Below are 22128 nucleotides of genomic sequence, written 5' to 3'. Positions count from 1 at the left end.
CCAAATCAGTTTCATCGGGGTGGCACCGCCACCATTGTCCCTTAGTCCGATTCCTCTGACACCTGACAAGGGGCCCCGACACCTAACGCAGCTGTCGTGACCTGAACGTTTGGCCGGGGCCGGTTCAGACGCGGGCCCCCAGAGGTGACATTTCTATTCTGGGACGAACCGAGGGGCCACGCGACCCTTTCGACTGAGCAAACACTGGTGTAAGCAGCGTGCTATGGATTTCCATAACATTGCGCTCGTGTAGCATGGCGAGGCAAGACGGAACTGCACGGTGCAAAAACAGGTGTCTGCAAGCTGGGGCGCAGCACAGAGCCGCAATGTAAAGCCAAAATGATAAACTGTAGGTGTGAAAACGATGTTATGACATGCAAACTCTTTCATCTTTTATGTTAAGCTTACGATAAGTAAAAGTAGGCAGGCCTATGCCTATTTCACGATATGTCATAGCGCCAAAGTTGAAGCATATGCTTCATCCATTTTTCATATTACCGGACTGGCCTCTTGTTTTGCCGATTTGCGTCGCTAAGGTACGACGACCCCTCTGCGTTCTTTTTTTTTTTGCATTTTATTTCAAACTCGACAAAGTCCAAAGGCTAGAGCTGTCATGTCCTGGATGCAAAAAACTATGTTTCAAGATCACATCGAATATCGATGCGCAAGTAACTATAATCAGCCGAATAGCAAAGCTGCCATGTTATGTAGGCACCTGAGCCCCATCCGTGGAAATTGAGCCAGGGTTCTGCTTATTATTTATCTTCCAGCACGAAGGCTATTCCTAGACCACGATATTGCTCAGTGAGATTATGCAGCGGTTCCCCTTCACGAAAAAGGTATCGTAGTCAGAGCGGAACATTCTGACTGTCAGTAGTAGGTACATACCAATCCCCCTCCCCTTGTAAATAATTTAAATCATTGTCAGATGTAGGTAGATCAATTACTTATTTATTTTATACGAGTGCTTTATCACACAAAAAGTTCGCAAAACATGCATACCGAGCACTGTTGGAAACTTCACAATTGCACCATTCCCTACAAGATGTAAATAGTTACCACCAATCACCAAACATAACAGTAAGACAATAAAAAGAACATCGGTATAGGTACAATTTTGCTGCATACATGACACGGATAAAATAAATAAAATATATTACTGACAAAAAAAAAATTAACGAATTAATAGCAACAATACCTTAATAAATAAGCACAGCGGAATATTCCGAGCCAATCGGAACACGATCTTCAGCACTCCAATTTTGTCCAATATCCTATTCGGAATTAGCCTGAACGAAGCCAGCGCCTTTGAACAAATCGGAAGAATACAATAATGACACTAAAACACAGTATTTAGAACTCGCTTTCGACATAACCCTCGCTCCGATGGGAAAGGGGCGCCATTATTATCCATGTCCAGATTTCGGCTATTTTTTTCAGACAAATCCATGCTTTGGATAGTCTTTGGACAAACCTGGACAGACCTTTTCCGAAACTGGCGCTACTAGGCCACCGTTAGCTCAGCTCCTTTAACGGGGAGAGCAGCGCATGGCTGCACAGTGCACCTAGTGAAACGGCCGTTGACCTCAGGTAGAGTTGGAGCAGATGAACCGTCGTGCGGATTCACATGGAATCTCATTCCAGAATCCATCAGAGCTAGAGGTGGCCTCTGCCTCTCCGCAGCGCATCATGGCAGGGCTGGGCTCGGTGCCTCCGCCCCAGTTCATGAAGCCGCTGGGGTAGTCCGTGCCATCCACCCACTCCCAGGTCCCAGTCTCTGCAGTCAGACCGATCCATACTTTGTCGTTGGGCGCCATGTCAGCCAGGGCGTACAGAGCCGCCGCGTTGTCGGCGGTCATGGTGGCCAGAGTGCCTCCCTGGGTCTCGCAGGCAGCCCGGGCGGTCTCAAAGTCTTCCGCCTTCTCCACTAAGAAGAAACACTGACCGTTGATGGGAGTGGAGCCATCATCACACATGCCGTTGCTCATGTTGCCCCCCATCAGCTTGGCGATGATGGTGTCGAGCTTGACGTCGAGTGCGTCGATCTTGTCACAGATTTCATGTTGACCCGTCTCCAGCGTGTTCAGTTGATTATCGATGTCAGTTAACTCCGACTCCAGCGTCGTCTGCAGGTTCGTGATCTGCGTGGACACGCCGGATATGTTGTTGTTGATGGTCTCCTGGCCAGCCAGGATCATCGTCTTTACTGTGTCGATCAGAGTTGATATGTTATCGATGTCGGTTGACAGGGCGGCGATGGCATCCAGTATCATTTGCTTGGCGGTGGCGAGGTCCGTTGAGAGAGTCGCAATGTCGGTGGTGATTGTGGTTTGTCCCTCGAGCAGCATGGTCTTGGCTGTGTCGATAGCGGTCGCCACCTCAGCGATGTCGGTAATGATTGTACTCTGTCCATCTAAGATCATTGTCTTCGCCGTATCTATGTCATCACCCAGTTCGCTGATGCTCGTGGCAAGTGCTTCCTGTCCAGCAAGGATCATACTCTTAGCGCTTTCAATAAGAGCTAGAAGCTCATCCAAGTCCAGCTGTTCGAGATTCATTGTGATGTTGGTCAGCTGATTTATAATCGTCATTTGACCTGTCTCCAGCCCGGAGAGGTCGCAGGTGCCACTCCCATTGCTGGTACCCACCCCAGCGATTGCCTCCAGGATCTCAGTCTGCCCCGCGGTCAACATGTCCTTGCTGCTGTTGATCGCGTCCAGGATCTCAGACAGCGCTTGGCTGTTGTCGGAGCCAGGTGTGACAGTCAAACAGGTCTTATGAAGGAAAGTCCTGCGTGGGAGGAAGATTCGAGCGACTCGCGAGTCTGCACTTGTGACAGCGGCAGAACTGGGTGGTAGAAAGACCAGTGGCACATCGGCAGCGTCCTCAGTGGCCGACGCTTGGATGTACTCTGGACCAGTCGCGCCCGCCTGCGAACATGTGCAATCGTGGTCAATGACGATGCATGTCTCCTTGGTAACCGAGTACTCTGCGGGGGTCCGGTTGAGATGATGTCGTTGATTAGCCATCAATGCTAATATCGCTGCTTTTGACACGTTCAGTGCATACAATTGTCATGACGGTTTAACCCGCGCCCCGCTGGGCTATTCAGCCATACGCGCCCTGCTGGGGGGGGGGGGGCAGATTCTGCCCCCCCTGTCTAACTTCCGAACCGATGGTCGTAGAAAGACGGGGAAAACGGCAATCGAAAGCTCTCAACAAGGCGGATCTTAAGAGCCCATTTTTTTGCTTAACCCTCGCCCTGGCAGGGGGGGTCGATGCGACCCCCCCCCTAAGGTTTTTCGAAGATAGCGTAAAAACGGCGGCGCGCAGCGCCGCCAAATTTCGCACAGCCTATGGGGCAACCTTTTTACATATGACCTGAAAATTTCAGGTCCGGGTGACCTTGGGTCAGGTCACCAGGTCAGAAAAACCGGTACAAGGTCATGGTCAAATTTCATTTTTCTTTTTGCACCTGTCCAGCTCACAGTTTTCGACTGATTTCCTTCAAACTTTCAGGATGTGCTAAGTTCACCGAGTTGTATAACATATATTCCGGTTTTTTTGAGGTCACTGACCTGAGGTCAGTTAGAGGTCATTACGTCGTAATGTTAAGCCTATGGGAAAATACTAAATTCGGAAAATACTGGAGATATCCGCTTCGTTTGATCTTTTTTGTGCTTTGAAACCACGGTACTTAACAGCAGGTCACTTGGTGCTTCTTTGTTTGGTGTACTTATCCATGGGTCAGGTCAAATGAGGTCAACTGAGGTCAAATGACGTTTTTGCCAATAACTTGGCACATAATGACGCTAGAGCTTAAAAAATGGTATCATTGTGTTCCTGGTGATCAGCCGAATCAAATGATATGCGATATGATGCAATTTGGTTAACTTGAACTTAATTTATTAATTTAAGTTTACTTAAAATTTAAGAAAAACTTTAAGTACACTTAAGCAAGCTAAAAAGTATATCATTCGACGCGCCTTGACGTGCTGAGTTCACTGGTGCTTTTCTTTTTGCTCTATCTTAACCCGCGCCCGGCTGGGGGTCCTGGATTTCCACGCCCTGCTGGGGGGGGGGGTGTTTGAACACCCCCCCTTGTAACTCGGCTCCTGGGCCACGTAGCGATACGCGGAAGGCAGCGTTCGAAAGAGCGGCAAAAATAATGACGAAATCACTTCGGTCAATTTTTTGGTCAGGTCAAAGGTCAGGTCACCAGAGGTCATTGAAGGCAAAATTTCGCCGATTTCCAGGTCGAATGTCGAAAATTTCCAAGAAGCCAACGCATAACTCGAGAACCAATAGAGCTACAGCGCCGCGGAAAAGCGCATTCGATAGCCCTATTAAAGCCCTTTCTGAGTAATTCTCTCAGATTTGACCTAACGTCAACGGTTTTGCCTGCAGGGGGCAAAAACTGCAAAAATAGCCGATTTTTTCGGAAACAGTTTTTCTGCAATAACTTTTGACCCAAGCCTTGAACGAGCTTACTTTTACCGGCATTGTGTTCCTCTCGTCAAGACGCATCGAATGAACTATAAGTTGACCTTGAAAGGTCAACTTGAAAATTTGACCTCAGGTCAAGGTCATGACCTGACCGGAAAGGGTCATGTTGCATATCAGTCGATCCGTATCATCGAGCTGAACACATATAAGGCGTTTTCATCGCTCTAGCATGCCTCTATCAAAAGTTATGTGCGAAAAACTGTTAGATACCATTCGTGACCTAAGATGACCTCAGGGCATAAACAAGGGTCACGGACACCATTTTCATGTTCAGTGTGTCTAAACCACTTGTAATTCGGTGTTTGGGAGTGTTTATAATGTCTTTTGTCCAAAAGAGGCGCATTTCAATTTTCTCCCATTGACTTATAATGGGGAGGTCGCAAAATTGACCTGACCTTAGGTCATCGATATCAAAATTCTGAGATATACATTTTGTACATGCTATTGCTCTTAGCAATCGCTGAAAGTTTCAAAGCGATCGGTCACTCGGTGTAGCTATGACAGACATTGAAACTTTTTATGAGGTGAGGTCACTTCAAGTGACCTGGTGACCTGACCTTGAATGACCTTGGTCTAAAATTTTCACAACATGTGTAGAATTGATGTATGATAAGGTGTACCAAAAACGGCGGCGCTCCGCGCCGCCGTTTTTGAGATATTCGCGAAAAACCACAAGGGGGGGTGTTCAAACACCCCCCCAGCAGGGCGCGGGTTAATTAGATCAAAAGTTATAAGCGAAAAACTTTTGACCTGTTTTTAGCGAAATTTTTACATTTATACCCCCCAAAACCCCCCTAAATATTGACCTAGAGCAACCAAATTTGCACAGGGGCGAGAACTCCGGGGGGCCCACCTACCTACCAAATTTGGTGTTTCTAGGTACCATAGGAGCCAATCGCGAGGGGGGGGGGGGGTCGCATCGACCCCCCCCCTGCCAGGCCGTGTTATGAAAAATGCCCTGCCAGGGCGAGGGTTAAGTAGGTCAGATGTCAGGTCAAGGTCAGGTCAAGGGTACAAGATGCAAGTTTCTACAGTATCGGCCTTGCACCGTAGTTGCCGAAGAATGGACTGAGACTGATTGCCCAAAACGTGTTCTTAGACTACCAAGACAATATTCGTTGCATTCAATGTCATTCAAAGGTCAAGGTCAAGGTCAGGTCAGGTCATGTCAGGTCACCAAAAACAAAATATAGAAAAGGGCATGTGCGACACATGTTTTATGGGTCATTTTACTCATAGAATTTAATAGGCGCACTCAATAAGTGATATGGACCACCTCTGGATGAATTTCAGGTCGAGGTCAGGTCAAGGTCAGGTCAAGTGAGGTCAAATTTTGAAGTTGGTTGTTAAGGCCTAAATAGGTGTCTATCTGATGCAGTTTTTCACGGCGAATCGAATGGTGCTATTTTTGTTTCCGTACGAGGTCTAAAACTTCCAAAAAATCATTTTTTTTCAAAAATTTTGTCCGTCGTGACGTCATAAAATTTTGAATAACTTCCATATTTTTGAACCGATTCTTCTAAAAATTGGGATGTGGGTGCACATAGACCACTTCTTTGACATATATTCCGTTTTTTTCGATACACTCAAAATTTTGCATTTATAAATATTTTCCCCCAAAATCAGTTTTTTGAGAAAAAAATGGGCCAAAATCCAAAATTAAAAAAACGAGATAGCCATTTGATAGACAAAGTAGAATCACGTGTAACCTTTTTTGTTACGTCTTGATTCCTTTAACAATGAAGATGTTAGCGGCGTTTGAAATTTTGCCATTTGTGAGGCGAAAATGGCGAACATGACGTCACTAAAACGTCAATTTCTCAAAAAATTTCCAACGGATTTTGCTCAAATTTTCAGGGAACGTGTCAAATTGATGTATAATAAGGTACTGAAAGTTTGACGTCGCTGGCGTAACGCGTTTAGAAGTTATTGGCGAAAAACGGGAGGGGGGGGGGGCAGATTCTGCCCCCCCCCCCCCAGCGGGGCGCGGGTTAACGGTGATGAACAGGGCGCAGTGAGATTTCTCATGTTAGAGCATGGCAAACATATCCCATCTAATATTCTATAGTTAAGCACGGTACGGCAAGATGTACTGAGGGACTATAAACAGGTGCATATTATCCCTCGAGGAACCTATCGGTTTTCTGCATATGCCTCGGCTGAGAGGCCCGAGTGTGCAGATAAGACCCCGTGGCCTTTTTTCTCCCTAATGAGCTAGAGCTTCGCAGCAAAAAAGAAGCGTTTGCGCCCGGTTATGAGACGAGCGGCAGGTACCCAAGTTTATTAACTATCAACCCGTTATATCTGTGGTCAGACCAAAGGGCCAAGGTGACGTGCGTTTATTTTTTTTTTTGCCAAACAAATTTGCTGAAATTGATAACGAAACTTCAAGTTTGACACCGTCGTATTCATCCATTGCCTATGTATGTATGTATGTATGTATTGATCTAAAATCCATCCACATAACATGGTTTTTCAGGATTCAGCGTCATGCACAATACAGTAAAATGCAAGAAGGCAATAGGCACTGGCAGATAAAATAAGACAACTAATTGCACTAAAACCGGAATAAAACACAGCACCCCAAGATCTCAGGCTTCGCTGGCCGCCACTGCGCGGCGAAACGCGGTCAGCGTGGGCTGCTCCCTGACGGCCGGCGGCAGCCGGTTCCACGCGGTAGCAGCGCGGTAACTAAACGTTCTCTGTGTGGAAGAGAGCCTACACTTCTGCAGCTCCAGGGCGCCAGCTTCTACAGAGCGTGTGACCCGGCCAGACACCTCAGAGCGGGACACAAACATGCGGCGGATGGAGAGAGGGTAAGCTGGTATGTGGAGCGCCTTCCACACCTTCAGTAGGTCCCTCTCCCACACCAGCCGCTCCACTCTGGGCCAGCCCAGGGATGCCAGAGCCGGCCCGACCCTCTCCCGACGCCGCACGCCTGTCACGATCCGAGCACTGAAGTTGATGAGTTTTCGGATCCGAGTGAGTTGATTTTTTGTGGTTCCGCCCCACACCGAAATGCAGTACAGAATGTGAGGGAACACGTGGGTCTCAATGAGTAACTTTAGCGTTTCCTGGTCAAAATGGTGGCGGAACTTGGAGAGGGATATGAGGAGGGCATTGCACCTCCTGACGATGTGACTGATGTTGGCGTCCCAGGCCAAACACGAGTCGACAGTCACCCCCAACAATTTGATGGTTGGTGACGGTTTTAAGACTGACTCAGCTATGCAGATATGAAAGTTTTCGACCTTGCTGAGAGTCTGGCGGGTTCCGATGAGAATGAAGTCGGTCTTTTGAGGGTTCATTTTAAGAGAATTTGAGCTAAACCAGTGTTTCATGACATCCAAGGAGTTTTCGACACGTTGTTTTAGTGATGCTAAATTTTGAGGGTCAGGACGCGAGTGATCGAGCAGCTGGGCATCGTCAGCATATGCGATCATCCGACAGTCCGGTAGATGGCAGTGCAGGTCGTTCGTTAGCAGGCTGAAGAGGATCGGCCCGGCTATGGATCCCTGCGGAACCCCGCAGGGGACCGGCAGGACTGTTCTGCCGCCCCTGACCAGCTGCCCCCGGCCGCCAAGATAACTACCAAACCAGGTCGGGTCGATCCCGTACCACTCCAGCTTGCGCAGGAGGACGCCGTGGTCGACGCTGTCGAAGGCCTTGCTGAGGTCAGCTGCCGTGACTGAGGAGACCTCTCCCCGCTCTGAGTTCTGGCTGATCCATTCGACAGCGTCGAGCACGGCGTCCTCCGTGCTGTGACATGATCGGTAGGCGTACTGGTTGTGAAATAAAATGTTGTGGTCCGATAGGTACCGCGACAGTTGGTCACACACAACCTTTTCAACAACCTTTTCAAGCCTAATAACGAATGTGGTTCAAGTTATAAACCCATTAATCCTCGCCGGCCGGGGGGGGGGGGGGGTGCAGCCCCACACATATTTTTTACGATAGCTTGGAACACGCCGGGGATACAGAGCTTTAACTTGAAAAATGTCATCTTTGATCCAAACCGGATCTTGTGACATCAACAGTATTTTCAGGTCAGGTCAGGACACTGACCTATGGAGTTATAAGTGGACCTCTGCACGGTCCTCCAGGCTCCAACCTCAGGTAGGTCGGTGAGAAAACATGGATATTGTTATTTCTGCGCCGGAAATGATCTCAACCTAGCTCAAGCACATGTGTAATCAGTGGCGCGGGAACTTCTTCCAGACTGGGGGAGGAGGGGGGCTGAACCATAATAGAGATCAACCTAGGGTACCCCCAAATCTAGTTTTCTCGCCGGTTTTAGGCCACTTATTTTTCAGACCATGGCCTTTTCAACAAAAAGAGAGAAAATATTTGCAAAAAGTGAGGTATTCCGTGTCAGCTGAGTGAAGAATCAAGAAACTACCGTTTTGGCAACCTGAAATAAAGGTTTTAATCTGCCACGAGTTGCCGGGACAGTGAAAGAGGTGGATCTTTCACTTACATACACTTTCTTCCGTTATACCTATTGTGACCCACGACCCCTAATTTGGGGAGGACAAGCTGCCCAACGGTTCCTGGCCTCATGAAAAGTTGTGGGGCACCGCCCCCATGGCCGCAGAGTTGTGGGGCAAGCTTCTCCCAATGCCCTCTCCCCCGGTTCCCGCGCCTATGTATGAATCTATGAAATTGCGTTGGTAGATTTCCGATTTCGATTTCTCCAGCTAGGGGGGGGGGGTGCTCAAATACATTACGAGCTCCCCCCCCCCCCAGCCGAAAAGCTGGAGGGGCTCAGCCCCCGCTAGCCACCCCCCCCCCCGGTTCCCGCGCCACTGCATGTAATCTTGATTTCACGCACTACTTGCATGTCCAGTGCTACACTTTTGAATCTTTGGCTTTGTGTGACGCCATTTATGACGTCATTAGGGTCATAGGAGTTTTTCGTCAATAACTCCCGACGAAATCGAACTAGCGAGTTGTAAAAGCCACCAATGGACTCGAGAACGCCTGCCGAATCAAATAATATGCTATATGACCTTCTTCGACGAGCTTCGTGGCCTAAAGGGCTCTGACCTGACCTTTACCCGAGGTCAACACACCTTCAGTTGATCTCAGCCGAACAAGAAGTAAACCATGCGGCGTGTCTGAGCAACAGAAACACGATGGCTTCATTTCTCGGCTCTGCGACCATTTTTTGGTCGCAAAACAGCGCTTTTGATAGCTATTACAAAGCTCTTTCGATATGTTCTCAGATTAGACCACAGGTCAACGGTTTGGTCTACAGGGGGCGACAAGCTGCCGTTTTCTTTACGCACGCATGACAAACTGGGGCGTGGCGAAGCCGAAAAGCGCCCCATCCCACCTTCAACAAGGCCAAGTCTAACAAATACTAAAATCTTTCAATCCCCCTTCAATCCCGTCTCTGACATCGCCCGAACCTGTGGCAGAGTGGAGGCAGCGGCGACAGCCAGCCAGATTGACAGACCCACCGCCGGAGCGGTCAGAAGCACCGCCGACCGCATGCTGGCAGCAAGTGAGACTGCTCGTGGGCCGCCACCGCGCCGCCCGCAGACCTCTCTCGGGTAACCCCCGGACGAAAGAAGGGGCACAGCGGTGACCTGACCTGTTTATCTCTCGCTCTGAATGTCGAGGGGCCGGTAACGGTGTTCGTCGCCCACATACTCTTGACTGTTCAGCGTTGCAGCGGGGCCTTTTTGTCGCTGCTTTGCTTGGGTATCATGACGGATCGGCTCTTGCATCCCATGTATAATAAAATCTTTGGGCGATCGTCCTGTAAGAGGTGAGCAAAACGGCGCCAGGATAACCTGAACGCACGCTGACCAGGAACGTTCGATCTGTCTGGTCCAAGATCAGTCCACAGAAGCTACATACACATGTTGATGTCTGATGTCCCGGACCGTATGCTTGCCTGCATCAGGGAGAAGGTGGGATGCATATGTAAGAAAAGCGCGCCTCTCATGTTTGTTATTTTCATGAAATTGACGCTGGAAAGGTGTGACATTATTTTTGGGACACCCTGTACATTGACATTCATTTAGGCCAGGTCAGGTCAGGTCAGGTCAACCAGTAGGGGTCCTGCCGGGTATTCGTAGTAGGTGTCAAGTGTCAACCGCCTCTGACAGCTTCGCAACATGTTACGAAGGCACCAGCCACCAAAACTACATCGTAAACGTTCATCTGGTTGCTAAATTGGAATTCAGCTAAAAAAAACTGGCCTAGAAACATGTAAAACTCAAAAAGTGAACCGAGGTCACCAAAGGTCAATGACCTGACCTGGCCTTCAGGTGACCTTGACACTCACCCGAATGCATGGGGGCAACATCATATCTCACATGTTTGCCAACGCTTGAAACCACGAAAAGACTGCAAACGCGCTGCTAATGCGAGCCGACATACACCGAATCGCGATTCCGGCTAAACATGGTCTCGAAAAGTGGTTTACATGTCAAAGGTCATTGGGGTCAGGGTCATGAAATTTTCAAATTTCAGGTTAGGTGTAAAATTGATTAACGCGAGGGTACTGAAAGTATGGTCGCGATCGGCCGCTTTTTACGCGCGTTATTTGCGAAAAACCGAGTGGGGTCCGTTCGACCCCCCCCCCCCCCCCTATACGTGCGAGGGTTAACGCCCCTCCCCCAGGTTACCTTCAAATTTCCCGCGTCCGGCTCCCCTCGTCTCGTGCCTCCCCCCCCCCCCCCCACTCCACCGCCTATAAATGCCGCGGCCTTTTGTATTGAAGTTTTTTCTCTACCATATACTAGAATAGTAGAAGCAGCTTCACATATGGTAGCACTAACCCTTTTCATTCCTGACGCAGAAGTTTCTAACTTTACATATTCATTGCTTAGCTTTGGTCACTATTTTGAAAAGCAAGTGTGGAAGAATCGTCGAATTATGTGGCTTGTAATAACTTTGCGCAGTTTTCGGTACTCCTTTTGAACAGGAAAATCACAATGGGAATCCATGCATTGTGTGAGGTTTTCATTCGTGGAGGAAATTTCAAAGCAAGTCACTAATTACTACGGCATTAATCACTACTTAAATACCTGTTAGTCTACTAGTCAAAGTAGTCACAGTAGTGACTACTAGTCAAAGTAGTGACACGACGTGACCACCTGTTTGATAAGATTTCGCTGACCGCTGGGGATTTGAAGTTCTACTCTGACTGTAGCATGGGCCTGGGCCCTGGGGTTTCGCTAACCCGTGGTAATTGTGAAAGGGTACCGAAAGCAATATACATATAACAATATTTAAGATGCATGGAATACAAAATTCCACATAATTGTACCAAATTTGGATGTTTCAGTTTATTTAACATTTTCCATTCATTTTACAGGAGTGAGGAGTCCAAGATAACACATTGAGGCGGGGCCTGCTCTGTCTGGATAACACCCATCATGCCTGTTGGATGGGACATTCTCCTCAGGCACCTGAGTCACCACAGCTACCTGAGCTGTGCCCCTGGGCCGGGCGCCCTTCCGACCCTGGGACCACTGGGGCGCCTGCTCCTGCGGAACCTGACAGTGCTCTGGAGGAGGGATGTGGAGCTCGGACTGAATGTACCCGTGGTGCCCGCAGTGCTGTCGAGCAGACGGATGGGTGATCCTGCACAGTCACTGACAGGTGGGTTTGGGGAGTATTGAAAGGGAGTATTTAGGGAGTATGGATTGAAACTAGGCCAGGCACTGGCAGTTGTGCCATGTCCTAGGTCAAGAAAGTGGAATGTTTAGGTTTAGGTTTAGGTTTTACTAGTGGGCTTGGGTAGACCGGGTCTATTCAGGGCCCACATCCGGATAAGGTCAGAAATGACTCAGTGAGGATTCCTTGTGGCCCAGTGGTGGTCCAACCGGTTTTTAAAACTGTTCGTAGTCATTGCCGATATAACTTCCTCTGGCAGAGCATTCCAGGGGGACACCACACGTTGAGAAAAGAACATCATCCTTGCATGGTGGGTCACTCGTTTCTTGGTCAGCTTGAGGCAGTGTCCTCTGGTTCTCCCCTCCTGGCTCTGCTGGAAGAAGTGCTCCGGCTTCAGCTTCGTCTTCCCCGTCAATATCTTGTAGGTCTCGATAAGGTCTCCTCTCCGTAGGCGCTGTTCTACACTTGTCATACCAAGATTGATAAGTCTCTGCTTGTATGGTACGTTCTTCATCCCCTTCACCATCTTTGTCGCCCTTCTCTGAACTTTCTCCAACGCTTTGAAGTTTTGCGCCATGTACGGTCCAACCGCTTGGGCACAGTACTCGATGTGGGGTCGGACAAAAGCGTTGTAGAGTGGCTTGAAGTTTCTCCTGCTTATTGTGCGGAAGGTCGCCTTGAGCTGCTTCAGGGCTGACATGCCTCTGCTGGCTGCCATCTTGCAGTGTAGTGTCGGCTTCAATGTATTTTCCACAATCACTCCCAGGTCTCTCTCTTTGCAGGTCTCTTCCAGCGACTCCGAGGTTCCGTCCTGTGTCATATGGTACACTCTTCGAGGATTTCCTGTGCCGCAATGCATCACTTTACATTTGGATATGTTGAACTTCATCAGCCATGTCTGTGACCAGTGCGAGAGTGTGTCCATGTCTTGTTGGAGTGCCTGTGTGTCGTTGGTGCTGGTGACTGCCCCGTACATTTTCATATCATCAGCGAACATCTTCACTCTGCTATGTAGTAGTTCGGGAATCTCATTGACAAAAAGCAGAAACATGGCCGGTCCCAAAACCGAGCCCTGTGGGACACCGCTTGAGACGTGGGCCCAACTTGAGTGGCTACTACCAACCTTCACCTGCTGCTGCCGTGCATGTAGAAAGTCTATCAGCCACTTCAATACTCTACCCTTCAGACCATAGGCACTCAGCTTGCGATACAGTCTCTTATGCGGTACGGTGTCGAATGCCTTCTTGTAATCTAGGTTGTATCTGTAATGTAAAGCAACAACCATGCACATTTTCACCTGTTTTGGTGATAATTTAACTTTGTAACTGTTGTCTGTTGATGCTGTCTGTTGATGTTTTTTTTTTGCACTCTGAGCCATAACGTAGGTATTGTGTTATTAGTTGTCATTATCACACTATTTTCTATTGATGTAATTTATAGCATTTCTTTTCCAGTGTAATTTATCCTCCTAATTGTCATGTTTTATTGTCATGTTGTTGTCCTGAGTCATGTATTAGAGATACTAATTTCTAGAATTGTCCAGCAAGTGAGTTTTGTCCAGCAGTGATTTCAGTCATGAGTTATCACCTCAAGCTCTATGCCACAAATGACTACCTCATAGAATGTCATTGCTACTATCATTTTCACTGTTATCTGTGTTATGAGTTAGAGTTCTCAGCTGCATACTCTGCTGATCATCTCAATGGCTTCCCTCCACTCCACAGACTCACTCGCTGCCCTCCATGCAGCTCAGGGCTCTCTTCACCTCACACTGCCCTTTGGAGTCACCTTAGAGCGACCTGGCGCCGGACCGCTGACCCCGCCCGAGCAGCTGGAGGCCACGCCCCCTCCGGCCGACGCCCCGCCCACCGCTGGTGGTCAGTTGTCTCTCGTGCTGGCCGTGCCTCCGCCTGACGGTGCGGATTGGCACCAAACGCTACAGCGGCGCCGGCGTATATGGTGGCGGGATCTGGCGGACGATCCGGGTAACTACAGCCTCGCCCAGAGCTCACCAGATGACGCGCAGGTGTTGTTCGATGGGCGCCTGCCTGTGGAGCGATTGAGGAGCCACGGACCGCAGGCAATAGAGGGCGCTGGAGGGACACAAGAGGTGAGGAAGCAACCGTGAGAGATGTAGGTGCACTGAGGTAGCACACTAGGTGTTAAAAACGGACGTGACATCTTGGTACCTATCCCCCAAATAGGGCATGTAAAAACTCTAATAAGCGCCAGTTATGATTTTGTATAGTTTATCTACAATATCTTCATGTTATATATGTTTATGATAACGTATAGATAGGTCTTAAAGGTTGACTACATTCAGTCACTCCAAAAGTTAATCGTGGATTGCATCCAGCTGCGCGATGTTCCCATAAACCGTTCCGGGTGTCTGTCCATGTCTAGCCCACGGCCTGAACTGACCTCCCCCCGACAGGCACACGTGTTCAGCTGTGAGCTGTGCCTCCAGTCGGCCCTGTACTCCGTCTGCGGAGACGCACTGGACGCTGGCGCGCTCCGCCTCCAGGAGCGGTTGGCGCCATACCGGCGCGCGGTTCCTTCGCGCCACGACTGGCCCGAGGAGCTGCGCGCGCTGGCGCTGCATATCAGCAACCAGGTATGGGACAGGGAATGTTGATGTTAGGCTGGAAAGGGGCGTGCCAGGGGTCCATGTGGATGGGGAGGGGTCGGGGAAGGGTAACGAGTAGAGCTCCGCTAGCTAAACTGTTCATCTAAGCATCCAATTCCAGGATTTTTCCCAGCTGTCAAACAGTGCTATGAAGTGTGAATTTTGACAGATCACTGCTACTTGCCTCCCTATGGCGTCGCTATTGTTACCATAGCGTTACCCTGTCGGCTCGGTTTTCCTCAGCTGCGGTCGTCGGGTGTTTCCGTGTTTCCGCTACCGGAGGAGATGCCGGCGGAAGGAGAGGAGGACCAGTCAAACTCTGAGGAGGCCCAGAGGGACGGAGAGAGGACTAACGCGTCCAGCACAGGTCAGTTGCTGGAGGATTGGATGGGTTTAGCTCAGGTCAGTGTGCGAGGGGTCGGATCTGTCCAGCACAGGTCAGTGGCTGGAGGATTGGACGGGCTTAGCACAGGAACGGACGAAAAATGTTATATTTCTCATCTATTGCTCAGGCCAATGTGTCAGCGGACTGATCAGCTGTCCAGCGCAGGTCATTGGATCTGGAACAGACGCGTACACACTGGGTCAAGGGCAGATGGCTTCAGCATTAGGTTAGGGACAAAACTGTCCAACACCGTTCAGCTCAGCTGTATTCAGCTGTCCAGCCTGGGGCGGTGTTGGACTGTTGGGTGTTGTTTGACGAAAATATGAGCCGTGTAGAATTACTCTTGATCTAATAGTTGTTGTTCCATCCTTAAACTAATGCTTCGTTGTGACTGCCACTTTCAATATTTGTATAATTGTATATGACATACTGATATTCCATGCTGGACGTTCGTAAGAGCTGCTCAGATTTGTTGATGTGCTGTAAAATTGTGGTGCATTCAATGACGATCAATTATGATATCTCTGTCTTCTGATAACGTGTCTGCGTATCTCCGCAGTGGAGCCCTGACTTATGGCTCCGGTGTTTCTCTGACCGTGTCTGTGTATCTCCGCAGTGGAGGAGCCGTGGCTGGCGGCGCCTCTCCGCTCTTCTGACGGCGCCGGTGTTCCTCTGACCGTTCTCCTCTCCGAGAGAACCCTCCAAGACGGCGTGTGCCGGCTCCGCTCCCGGGACACGTCACTCAGTCATCAGGTACACGTCAGTCAGATCACTGACGGTGGCTGATGTGACGTCAGTGTGCAGCTGTGTTGACGTCATGTGATGTTGATAGTGCAGTGTAGCTCTCTGACGTTTGCGGGATTAAAGGTGACTCATCGAATCATTGTAGGTATATTTTGCATTCACATCACATGTTTGTTAAAGAAGTGATCAACATCGTGACACCAAGCGTTGCGTTACTGTGTCTGCTAGGGTCTGCCAGTGCCAAGTACGATCATCTGTGATGCCAGTGATTGGAACTTGTTTCGTCGTATACTTTGGCTGTTGGAAGTTTTCGATGTGCCTTTTTGCGTGGCTCATACGATTTATCGAGTCCTGTTCCACGGGTCAGTTCGAGGCCAGTGGAATTTTCCGCCTCCCCAGTTGTATTTCAACGCTGAGGAGCTTGTAGACGAATTTGTAATGGTTTTGAACAGATTTGTTGGAATCATTGCAAGTGATAAAGAGCCAGGCTAATATTTATCCAATACCCAATGTGAAATTAGGTATTTATTGGGAAAACATGTTTTTTTCAGTTTTTGCAATAAAAACGTAGCTGATTCCGGCTTCTTTGAATGCACAATGTCGTATATATTTGCGCCAAACGGATACAAAACACAAAACAGCTTTTTCTTCTACAACGGGTGCATACAGGCGTTGTCACTCAGGGCTAGTTAACTGGCACATAAAATAACTCGGGAAAAGAGTAATCATAGCCCGTCCACAGGCTGTCTGTCACCACCAAAGTTGAAGAGGCCGCAGTTTCCGCCGTAATAGTTCGGGTCGTCTTTAAATCCGAGACTGAAGATGTACGGAGATACCTCAGTCCAGAGGCCAGTTTTACCAACAGAAAAATAGCCGCCTGCTGGAATTTTCTGCCTAAAAACCGGTTCACATACGGAGCGTAAACGCGATGGGCACGTAAGTAGAAAGGGCTTAACCGTTTACGCTCCGTATGTGATGCGGTCTTCAGGCAAAAAATTCCGGCAGGCGGTTATTTTTCTGTTGGTAAAACTGGCCTCAGGTCCATGGAGCAGTGCTGCTGTTTCCGAGATAACCTGGTGTGGCCAAATACGCCTCCCCACATCATGGCGAATTTGGCTGTGACCTCCATCCGGGCGAGGGACATATAGGTATTAGATAATGAGCTGCGTTCTGCATCGGTAGGTGCGCATTTTCTTATGCAGTAAAAGAGCGTCATTTGCCTATGGCTAACGTACTACCAACGCACTGACGTAGTACCAGCAGTCAACAGCACATCGCCAACCATGACTTTCAAGTAGGTATCACTACTTTTCCGTTTGCACGTCGAGCATGACTTGTCAGTTTTGTTGATAAGGGGGCGCGTCACCTGTTTTATTCGCACGGCTCATGGACTACTTTGGGCGCATTTTCGTTCGCCTGTCCTCCGCTGTGATTATGATTTCCGTCGGAGTGATATCCGAAAATATAAATGTGGCGCACCAGAGACGAGATGCATACTTCAGCGTCGGGATTAGAATCATCGACCCGACGTTTTAGAACTCTGGTTCTCTCGTAGAGGCTCTCTCAAAGGCAGGTGAGAATTTCGGACTTACTGTTCGGGGATATTTGAAATGACCGTAAAGGGAGCCTTCATCGCTGTGCTGAATGTCTATGGTCCATAGGTACAGCTTTGTTTATGCTTACATTTGGGTTACAATACAATTGATCGCTATAATTATCAACCAGGCATATAGTATTTCTTACTGACCAATGGAGACAATGGAGTTAAAAACGGCACCAAACGGATACATGTCATTTACAACCGTATCCCACAGGTATCCAGCAACGTCACAGCAGTCAGGAGTGACGTCACCGCCATCATAATGACGTGGACTCTGCGCCTGACGCTGGTGGCCGCCGCCGTCGCCGTCATCACTGCAACCTGCCCCTCCTCCGAATGGAAACAGTTCCGAGACACGTGCTACTGGGGGTCCTCCTTCATCAGTCGCTTTGTTGACGTTGCACGTGCCTGCACCTTGCAGCACCCCGATGCAACAATGGTCTCCATCCATGACGCCGAACAGAACACATTCCTTGGCGAGGAGGTGCTGGGAATTGACAACTCGGGTCGCCATATTGGCTGGATAGGTTTGACCAGATCTGACACCACCGCTCCCTGGGCCTGGTTGGACGGAACTCCGTACGATTTCAGCCTCTGGTATCGGGATGACCCGGGGTATTATGATGGGACGTGCGCCGTGCTCAACTACAGCGACTGGGGGGTGTGGGCAGGATATAACTGCAGCTCGAATTTTGTGTTGGAGTACTTCATATGCCAGGTACCTGCCACTTAGGACAGATTGCAATGCTGAATGCTATACTGAAACGGTTTACCCTATTTGGACATTCGAGCTGTGAATGTGGTTTTTGGCGATGTTGTTCATTTTGAATTAGAATGTGTATGCGTATTCTGTTTTTATCTTGTGCGAACAGTGAAAATACAAATACCTTTTTCATTTTTAGATGCGTTATATTCTGGTGGAAAATATCAGCGTGAAAGCCTGATTCAGGCGGCAGGGAAATAATGACACGAATGTTACGGACACGGATAATTGTCCAGGGTAATGGACATTGGACAACCATGTAGCACATCTGGGGTTGACGGCCCCTCCCCCTCTTGGTTCCTGAGCGAGGTCACGCGATGCAGGGTATAAACAGCTTTCGTTAAGTCGCCAACAAATCATAAAACAAAATATTGCAATTATATTTCATCAGTCAGAATAAAGGTCAGACCGACACTTGTGGTCAAATGTCAAGTCATCCAGATGTCGACATTTTCTGACTAACAGGCTCATAACTCGAAGACTGATAAAGCTAGAAACTTGTCAGTCTTTCGCTAATGTGTGTCCTTAGTTTTGAATGGACGTCAACAGTCATTGTCTGGACTGCAAAGGATCTGGATAACAAGACGTCAGAATTAACGTTTTGTGGAAGACGTTTCACACCATGCTTGCACGAAGCGATAGAAGGCATGCATCGGCATGTAATACTTGTATCGGTATTGTTTTTAGAGGCCTGGTGAGTTGAATTGACCTGGTAACCTGACCTTATCCCGCGCGGGGCTGGGGGGGTAATTTTTACCCCCCCCCTCGCGAATTTTTGCGATATCTCAAAAACGGCGGCGCGCAGCGCCGCCAAACTTTCAGCACCTTTTCTTACATCAATTTGACACGTTCCCTGAAAATTTGAGCGAAATCCGTCGGAAATTTTTTGAGAAATTGACGTTTTAGTGACGTCATGTTCGCCATTTTCGCCTCAAAAACGGCAAAAGTTCAAACGCCGCTAACATCTTCATTTTTAACCCGCGCCCGGCTGGGGGTCCTGGATTTCCACGCCCTGCTGGGGGGGGGGGTTTGAACACCCCCCCTTGTAACTCGGCTCCTGGGCCACGTAGCGATACGCGGAAGGCGGCGTTCGAAAGAGCGTAAAAAATAATGACGAAATCACTTCGGTCAATTTTTTGGTCAGGTCAAAGGTCAGGTCACCAGAGGTCATTGAAGGCAAAATTTCGCCGATTTCCAGATCGAATGTCGAAAATTTCCAAGAAGCCAACGCATAACTCGGGAACCAATAGAGCTACAGCGCCGCGGAAAAGCGCATTCGATAGCCCTATTAACGCCCTTTCTGAGTAATTCTCTCAGATTTGACCTAACGTCAACGGTTTTGCCTGCAGGGGGCAAAAACTGCAAAAATAGCCGATTTTTTCGGAAACAGTTTTTCTGCAATAAGTTTTGACCCAAGCCCTGTACGAGCTTACTTTTACCGGCATCGTGTTCCTCTCGTCAAGACGCATCGAGTGAACTATAACTTGACCTTGAAAGGTCAACTTGAAAATTTGACCTCAGGTCAAGGTCATGACCTGACCGGAAAGGGTCATGTTGCATATCAGTCGATCCGTATCGTCGAGCTGAACACATCTAAGGCGTTTTCATCGCTCTAGCATGCCTCTATCAAAAGTTATTTGCGAAAAACTGTTAGATACCATTCGTGACCTAAGATGACCTCAGGGCATAAACAAGGGTCACGGACACCATTTGTATGTTCATTGTGTCTAAACTACTTGTAATTCGGTGTTTGGGAGTGTTTATAATGTCTTTCGTCCAAAAAAGGCGCATTTCAATTTTCTCCCATTGACTTATAATGGGGAGGTCGCAAAATCGACCTGACCTTAGGTCATCGATATCAAAATTCTGAGATATACGTTTTGTACATGCTATTGCTCTTAGCAATCGCTGAAAGTTTCAAAGCGATCGGTCACTCGGTGTAGCTATGACAGACATTGAAACTTTTTATGAGGTGAGGTCACTTCAAGTTACCTAGTGACCTGACCTTGAATGACCTTGGTCTGAAATTTTCACAACATGTGTAGAATTGATGTATGATAAGGTGTACCAAAAACGGCGGCGCTTCGCGCTGCCGTTTTTGAGATATTCGCGAAAAACCACAAGGGGGGGGTGTTCAAACACCCCCCCCCCCCCAGCAGGGCGCGGGTTAAAGGAATCAAGACGTAACAAAAAAGGTTATACGTAATTTTACTTTGTCTATCAAATGGCTATCTCGGTTTTTTGAAAATTTTGGATTTTGGCCTAAATTTTTTTTCTTTCAAAAAACTGATGTTTTTGGGAAAATCATTATAAAATCCAAAATTTTGAGTCTATCGAAAAAACCGGAATATATGTCAGAGAAGTGGTCTATGTGCACCTACATACCAAATTTTAGAAGAAAGAATCGGTTCAAAAATGTGGGAGTTATTCAAAATTTTATGACGTCACGACACACAAATTTTTTGAAAAATGACTTTTTTGGAAGTTCTAGACCTCGTACGGAAACAAAAAAAGCACCATTCGATTTGCCGTGAAAAACTGCATCAGATAGACACCTTTTTAGGCCTTAACAACCAACTTCAAAATTTGACCTCACTTGACCTGACCTTGACCTGACCTCGACCTGAAATTCATCCAGAGGTGGTCCATATCACTTATTGAGTGTGCCTATTGAACTCTATGAGTAAAATGACCCATAAAACATGTGTCGCACATGCCCTTTTCTATATTTTGTTTTTTGGTGACCTGACCTGACCTGACCTGACCTTGACCTTGACCTCTGAATGATATTGTATGCAACGAATATTGTCTTGGTAGCCTAAAAACACGTTTTGGGCGATCAGTCTCAGTCCATGACTCCATTCTTCGGCAACTACGGTGCAAGGCCGATACTGTAGAAACTTGCAATTTGTACCCTTGACCTGACCTTGACCTTGACCTCAAACTTTAAATTAAGTACATGTTTTTAGTAGTTCGTGATGAGAGCTTTCGATTGGCGTTTGAATTTTCCAAATCGGACCATTAGTTCGGGAGATAACAGGGGGGGGGGGTAAAATTTACCCCCCCAGCCCCGCGCGTTCGGCTGGAGACCCCAGCCCCGCGCGGTTTATGTGACATGGGTCAAAAGCTTTTACACGCGATGCCAAATTAACATATGATAAGCTGTATCAAGTGTTGCCGCGCTGGGCACCGCGATTTTCTTACGCAAAAAAAACTGGCGAGTGCCGAAAACACCCCCGCCCCTTCGAGGCCCAAGGTTAACCTCCCATTTTTCGCCAATAACATATACCTAACCTAAGTGTTAACGGCAGCATACCTACCTCGACGCTCGAGCCTTTTATACCTTATCATACATCAATTTGGTGTGTCACCTGAAAATTTAAACGAAATTCGTCCATTTTTTAAATGCCTTTTTAGTGACGTCATATCACTCAGCTTTTGCTTTAACCCGCGCCCCAGTGGCGGTCTCAGCCAACTTCGCCCTAGTGGGGGGGGGGGGGGGGCATATATGTTACCAGTTATCACCCACCTCTAACTCAAAAACTAAGAGGGCTAGAAAGACGCGATAAAAAGCAGTCGATAGATCTCAATGCGTACGTTTGAAAGTATTTCGGTCATTTTTCATCTTGGAGCAATATTGGGGTCACTGGAGGTCATCAAAGGTCAAAATTTGCCAAATGTCATTATATTTTTCAGAAAACATGCATTTATCTCAGGAACTATGGTAGCTAGAAAAACGCATGGAAAAGGAATCGATAGCTTCTGAACTCTTCTTTTGATAAGGTCATGATCAAAATTGACCTCAGGTCAACAGTTTAGCCTCCAGAGGGCAAAAACCCCAAAAAATAGCTGTTTCGCAAAGTGTTTTTCGA

At 48.1% G+C, this 22128-nt stretch overlaps 2 protein-coding genes and 1 long non-coding RNA gene across 9 annotated transcripts; 2 read left to right on the top strand and 1 right to left on the bottom strand.

Moving 5' to 3' along the window:
• Positions 1-1170: 1170 nt before the first annotated feature.
• Positions 1171-10014, bottom strand: LOC122365113 (C-type lectin domain family 10 member A-like). 2 transcript variants are annotated; one of them, XM_043336065.1, is made up of 2 exons: positions 9918-10014; positions 1171-2930 (listed from the first exon to the last, which is right to left on the bottom strand). In XM_043336065.1, exons 1-2 carry the CDS (start codon positions 9999-10001, stop codon positions 1587-1589), a joined length of 1428 nt encoding a protein of 475 aa, XP_043192000.1. In that variant the 5' UTR covers positions 10002-10014; the 3' UTR covers positions 1171-1586. The 2 variants fall into 2 exon arrangements, with proteins under 2 accessions (XP_043192000.1, XP_043192001.1); XM_043336066.1 differs by having other exon boundaries at positions 9965-10007.
• A 1321-nt stretch (positions 10015-11335) lies between these two features.
• LOC122365112 (DNA polymerase subunit gamma-2, mitochondrial-like) lies at positions 11336-16469 on the top strand. Of its 6 annotated transcripts, none has more exons than XM_043336060.1 (6): positions 11336-11504; positions 11837-12123; positions 13863-14248; positions 14573-14752; positions 15008-15131; positions 15766-16469. In XM_043336060.1, the coding sequence occupies exons 2-6, from the start codon at positions 11898-11900 to the stop codon at positions 15933-15935; spliced, it is 1086 nt and encodes a 361-aa protein (XP_043191995.1). In that variant the 5' UTR covers positions 11336-11504; positions 11837-11897; the 3' UTR covers positions 15936-16469. The 6 variants fall into 6 exon arrangements, with proteins under 6 accessions (XP_043191995.1, XP_043191994.1, XP_043191997.1 ...); XM_043336059.1 differs by having other exon boundaries at positions 11372-11472; XM_043336062.1 differs by having other exon boundaries at positions 11387-11472; positions 11927-12123.
• Positions 16470-17175: 706 nt separating this feature from the next.
• Positions 17176-18392, top strand: LOC122365111. Its single transcript, XR_006253678.1, has 2 exons — positions 17176-17466; positions 17708-18392. It is a non-coding gene; the product is annotated as an uncharacterized LOC122365111 (long non-coding RNA).
• Positions 18393-22128: the final 3736 nt, after the last annotated feature.

The sequence above is a fragment of the Amphibalanus amphitrite genome, unplaced genomic scaffold, assembly GCF_019059575.1.
Source record: "Amphibalanus amphitrite isolate SeventyFive unplaced genomic scaffold, NRLGWU_Aamphi_draft 000715F_arrow, whole genome shotgun sequence".
Taxonomy (NCBI): domain Eukaryota; kingdom Metazoa; phylum Arthropoda; class Thecostraca; order Balanomorpha; family Balanidae; genus Amphibalanus; species Amphibalanus amphitrite.
The sequence above is the reverse complement of the archived record's forward strand: the minus strand, read 5'-3'. Positions and strand labels throughout refer to the sequence as shown.

Bases quoted from the DNA above. Each gene is read 5' to 3' on its own strand.
- LOC122365113 (XM_043336065.1), bottom strand. From the start codon at position 10,001: ATGCGGTCGGCGGTGCTTCTGACCGCTCCGGCGGTGGGTCTGTCAATC. The intron at 2,931-9,917 runs GTTCGGGCGATG...ACATGTTCGCAG, and splicing joins CTGCCTCCACTCTGCCACAG to GCGGGCGCGACTGGTCCAGA.
- LOC122365112 (XM_043336060.1), top strand. From the start codon at position 11,898: ATGCCTGTTGGATGGGACATTCTCCTCAGGCACCTGAGTCACCACAGC. The intron at 12,124-13,862 runs GTGGGTTTGGGG...TCCACTCCACAG, and splicing joins TCCTGCACAGTCACTGACAG to ACTCACTCGCTGCCCTCCAT. The intron at 15,132-15,765 runs GTCAGTTGCTGG...GTATCTCCGCAG, and splicing joins GACTAACGCGTCCAGCACAG to TGGAGGAGCCGTGGCTGGCG.